The following is a 5,587-nucleotide window of genomic DNA, read 5'->3' on the forward strand; positions in this document are numbered from 1 at the left end:
TATATATCATCATCATATATATATATATATATATATATATATATATATATATATATACACATACATGGGTTTCCTCAGTTTCTGTCAACCAAATTCACTCATAAGTCACTGTTTGGCCAAGGGATGTAGCATGTAGCAGAAGACATTTATTCAAAGTGCTGCACAGCGGGACTGAACCCAAAACCATATGGTTGCAAAGTGAGCTTCTTAGCCACATGGCCATGTCTGTTTCAAGCCATGGGGTACAGAATTATAACAAAATAACTGAATATATTTTTGCCTGTTGCTCTGCTAATTATGCCACCCACTTCATTTCAATGGAAATAAAACTAATAACAATAACAACATTGATAACAGCTTTAGATGAATTTATTTTTTGAAGGAAATTTTATTTACAGAATAACAAATTAACAGCGATGACTGGTTGCTCAGAACTGGACAATTGTCTTCCCAAAGATTTGATCAGATATTGATAGGAAATTACTCACAGCTTCATCAACTTGGATGGTTTTGGATATATTCACTCTAGAAGAAGAAAAAAGATGAAAAGAAATCAACATTATATATATTCTTTTATATGTTTCAGTCGTTTGACTGCTGCCATGCTGGGGCACCACCTTGAGTGGTTTTAGTAGAAGAAATAGACCCCAGGACTTATAATTTTTAAGACCAGTACTTATTTTATCAGGCTCATTTGCTGAACCGCTAAGTTACAGGCAGGTAAGCACACCATCTGTTGTCAAAAGATGGTGGGGGAACAAGCACAGATACACAAACATATACACATGCATATAACACACACACACATATATATATATATATATACGATAGGCTTCTTTCAGTTTCTGTCTACGGAATCCACTCATGAGGCTTTGGTCGGCCAAAGGCTATAGTAGAAGACACTTGCCCAAGATGCTACGTGGTGAGACTGAACCCGGAACCATGTGGTTGGTAAGCAAGTTACCACACAGCCACTTTATATATATGCACATAACGGGCTTCTTTCAGTTTCTGCCGACCAAATCCACTCACAAGAGATAATACTTTTCATTAAAATACTATAATGCAACTTACAGTCAGAAAAGCTTCCTAATTGCATTCATACAAGATTTAAGACAGATAAATTTTCCCAAATGATAATCTCACACTATTATCAATGATCTTTACCTGTATACTGCATTTGCATATATCTGAAAGCATGCTATCTGTTTCGGTGCATATCTGTAAATGAAAATACATCTGTCTGCGTGCATGATCTTTAATGTTTTTATGACCTCATTCATTTTGTGTTCCTGAAACATATCTACTAAATGCTTCCAAAATATAATTTGGTTTAACTTCATTATACATACATACATATCATCATTTAACATCTGTTTTCCATGCTAGCATGGGTTGGATGGTTTGACTAAAAACTGGTAAGCTGGGGTGCTGCACCAGGTTCCAATCTGATCTGGCATGGTTTCTACTGCTGGGTGCTCTTCCTAAAACAAACCACCCCAAAAGTGTAGTGGGTGCTTTTTATGTGCCACTGACATGGGTGCCAGTTATGCAACACCAGCATCAGCCACAATTACAATCTCACTTGGTTTGACATATTCTGAAGCATGGTATATTGTCAAAGTTCTCGGTCACTTGTTACTGCCACCATGAGGCCCAACATTTCAACAGTGCTTCTTATATACCAGTTATGTGACACTGGCATCAGCCACACACACACACACACACACATACATATTTATTTATCACCTGTATTGACCAAGCTATTGAAAGTTGCTATACACTGCTGGTCAAAATGCACTTCTAAACCTTTCTTGACCCAAATCTTCTTCTCATCATTGTGGAGGCCTTCAGAGTGCCATTTTCAAATCTCTCAGATACCATTTGGTAACTGCACAGGTCAACCTGCCGTTCATAAACCATGCAACATGTCTAACCCAGTGGAACTTATGCTTTTGGTATTCTGCAATCACATCATTCACTCTGCTCCATTCTCAGTTACTTCTTTTCCGATATACACTCCCAATGGTATTCTCACATGACTATAGTAGCTCAACCCATGCCAGCATGGAAAATAGATGTAGAACGATGAAAATATTCATGCATTTTTAACTACTTACAAAATTGCATACAACCAGTCTTATCAGCATATGATGTTGATATCAATCAGAAGTCTGTTCAAGAAGACGCCATCTAAACTTTAACCTTTTAGCATTCAGATTACTCTGTCAAATGTAATGCTTACTTGTTCACATTGTTTTAGATTTATCATTCATTATCTCATACCTTTGAGATTTTCATGATGTGATTGTGTATTTTAAGAATGACATAATAGAGTAAGTGTGAGGAGATCTGATTGATCTAAAAACAAGACAGGTAGAATATTGGGCTGGATGTGGCCAGTTTAGGAGAAAGGTGGAATAAATAGAACACCGTTCTGTGGAGCACGTTCATGCTTTATTTCACTTCAGCCCTCACACATTCTCTCTGTATGCAGAACGTGGCCATGTCTCACTACCTTGCAGCATTGCATGGTACTGAGTTAGGGGCATTGAATGCAGAAGAAAAAGAAGGGCTTTCTAATAGATCCTTACACACATTTAAAAACCCATTTAACCAAATCACTTTCAAATAGATTTGAACAGGATGAATGAAAGTATAATAATAAAACAACAACAAAAAGAACCATGCATGAGCAGATGCCAAAATTACAGGCCTGTCTGCTTGTTTACTTTGAAATATCAAGATCAGCAGAAAGAATTATCAGGTAAACTGATAAAAGACTGCCAAGAAAAAAACAATCAGCTTGCTTTACTTTTCTGCCCCCTCAGTTTGCAATGCTATGGTAGTACTTCTCAGACATTTGTAGATATGATCTACTTGAATTTTATGAAGGTATTCATTAGAAGAAATAGAGGAGTCCATGCGAGCTTACACAGTCATGATGTCAGTAGTACTGAGTGTTGGCAGCACAACAATAGGGCTTTTCAAACAAATGCAGATCTGGTCTGGTCTGCCAAGATCAGTGGTTACCAACAGGTGTCCATATGGCTCCTGAAAACAATTTTGCCTTAAATGTTGTATTGGTGTGTATTGCAAGAAACAGCTAGGTTTCTTTAACATTTTACATAGTTCAACCCAAACAAGTTAAAACAAATAGGAGTTTCAAAAGAAGTTTTTATAAAAACGAGTTTCTAAACAATGAATGGCTATGGGGGTCCACCAGAGTAACATAGTAACCAAAAGGGTTTATAGATTTTTTAAAAAATGGTTGAGAACCCTTGTCCTAGATTTTGGAAAAGTATTCAGCCATCATGAGTCACAGAGTCAAGTGCATCAATGGAAAGGGTTTCCATTGGTTTCTTTGACTGAGTATCAAAGTTGCTTTCTATCAACTAAACAGGAATGGCTGTGTGGTAAGAAGTTTGATTCCCAACCACATGGTTCCAGGTTCAGTCCTGCTGCATGGCGTCTTAGGTAAGTGTCTTCTACTAAAGCCTCTGGTTGACCAAAGCCTTCTGAGTGGATTTGGTAGATGGAAACTGAAAGAAGCCCGTCATATATGTATATATGTGTGTCTCTCTCTCTCTCTGTCTCTGTATCTGTGTTTGTCCCCCATCACTGCTTGACAAATAGTGTTGGTGTGTTTATGTCTCTGTAACTTAGTGGTTCGACAAAAGAGATTGACAGAGTAAGTACCAAGTTTAAAAGAACAAGTACTGGGGTCAATTCATTTGGCTAAAAATTCTTCAAGCTGGTGCCCCAGCATGGCCACAGTCTAATGACTGAAACAAGTAAAAAATGTTTGCTCACTGAATATAAGCATATAAGTGTCCAGGACTTTAACTATTCAACCTCTGGAAATAAAATATGCATTCAACACAGAGAAGTGGCGAAAAGATAAAATAATCAAAATTGGTAAAAGAAAACAATGAACTTACTTGAGCAATCCTCGATCCAGTTTGTCGACAGCATCACATAAGATGTGTATGAAATGTTAAGAAAGAAAACATGAAATATATGAAAGGGATGGGTCATTTATCAAATATTTTTGTTGTTACTGTTTTTTAGCCCAGTTCAACTCTGATCAATCAATCATGATATTTGTTATTGTAAAAAATATTTTGTTTCATGGCCTAATCTAGAAGGCTCTGAATCTTTCTGACTTCATCACACACACAAGGCATCCTTATTGTTTAACCTATTAGCATCTAAACTGGCCACATCCAGACAAAATGTTCTACTTGTTTTATGATGAACTGGCCATATCCAGCCTCTCACACCTACCCTACAATGTCATTCTAAAATTAAACAATCACATCTTCAAAATCTTGAAACTACTAAATACTAAATGACCTTACTGTTTCTCCAAATTTCAGGCATCGTGACTATGTTATAAACTGTTGGTTATACATGAGTGTAAATATATGAATATCACAATTTTCATGATACTCAAGCATTAGTATGAATTTTCCACTGCTTAAATTCATAGATCTAAGAATTTCGTGACACAACTAGATAACTCTAGTTGTGCACCAAATGTGCCATGGAGCTCCATTTGAGAATCACTGGTTTAATCAACTTGAATTTAACAACATTAACAAAAGCTAAAAACAAATTAGTTCTGGTCAAAAAGGATATGTTTATAACGTCCATGCTGGGAGTATGACATTGTCCATATTGAATCAAATAGAAAACAGAGACTGCCACTACGCAGAAACAATTCACGTGAATCTGGTGGGTCCAGCTGAATAAAGATAAAAGAAATGAATATATATGTATATATATATATATTTGACAGGAAGGACAACAAAAGAAAGAAAGAGACCTCGATATTATGCAAATAGAGGAATTTATCTGTAAAAATATGTGACACTTATTCAGTAGCCATGATAAAACTCAGAGTTTCGGATGCCGGGGTGGGAGACCACGCCAACATCTCTTCAGTTATCCGGCCAATTGAAAATTCCTGTGAAAAATGACCGTTAAAAACAAAGGGAAATTACTGTGTAGTGACAAAATGCGTATATTATCGCATGCACGCATATATCCATATACGCACGCATATATTTACATACGCACACATCCACGCACACACTCCCAAGCACGCACATGTACCTTCCAAGCACTGTTGTAAACAGAGGAGGTGAGCTAGAATGTTAAAACTTAGTGTGCTTGCCTGGCAGAGTTCAAGGTCAATCTGTACCAAGCGGTTTTACACTGTGTGCATTAGATTTGTTACTATGGCAACAGTCCAGTTACTTATTGATCAGACCATGTATGTTTCAGCAAATACAGTACTTATGTGTTTCAATGTTTTAATTACTTTTGAATATAATCAGCTAATTAGATAGCTTTAGTGAAATAATTAATATTTTTATGGAAATTATGATGGAAGGTTTTAACTTAAATATGAGCATGTTAAATGGGGGACAGTTTGGTACAGTAGAACTAGAAGTGGGTGGTATGAAAAGGGGAAAGCAGAAGGGAAAAACACAACTCGATAACATTTGGTTCAAAAGATAAGTAAATTATTTGAAGGCCCTGCATTATGACCGATAAAAATAAGGAAAACAATATCTCACCC

At 36.5% G+C, this 5,587-nt stretch overlaps 1 protein-coding gene across 2 annotated transcripts in view; it reads right to left on the reverse strand.

Moving 5' to 3' along the window:
* Positions 1-351: 351 nt before the first annotated feature.
* Positions 352-5,587, reverse strand: part of LOC106883436 (quinone oxidoreductase-like protein 1) — a 17,407-nt gene continuing 12,171 nt past the window's right edge. For both annotated transcript variants that reach the window (XM_052974189.1, XM_052974190.1), the window contains 3 exons: positions 4,641-4,747; positions 3,942-3,986; positions 352-525 (listed from right to left, as the gene is read on the reverse strand). In XM_052974189.1, coding sequence (XP_052830149.1) covers positions 429-525; positions 3,942-3,986; positions 4,641-4,747 — 249 coding nt within the window. In that variant the 3' untranslated portion in view covers positions 352-428. The remainder of the gene's footprint in view (positions 526-3,941; positions 3,987-4,640; positions 4,748-5,587) is intronic.

The sequence above is a fragment of the Octopus bimaculoides genome, chromosome 18 (genome assembly GCF_001194135.2).
Source record: "Octopus bimaculoides isolate UCB-OBI-ISO-001 chromosome 18, ASM119413v2, whole genome shotgun sequence".
Classification (NCBI taxonomy): domain Eukaryota; kingdom Metazoa; phylum Mollusca; class Cephalopoda; order Octopoda; family Octopodidae; genus Octopus; species Octopus bimaculoides.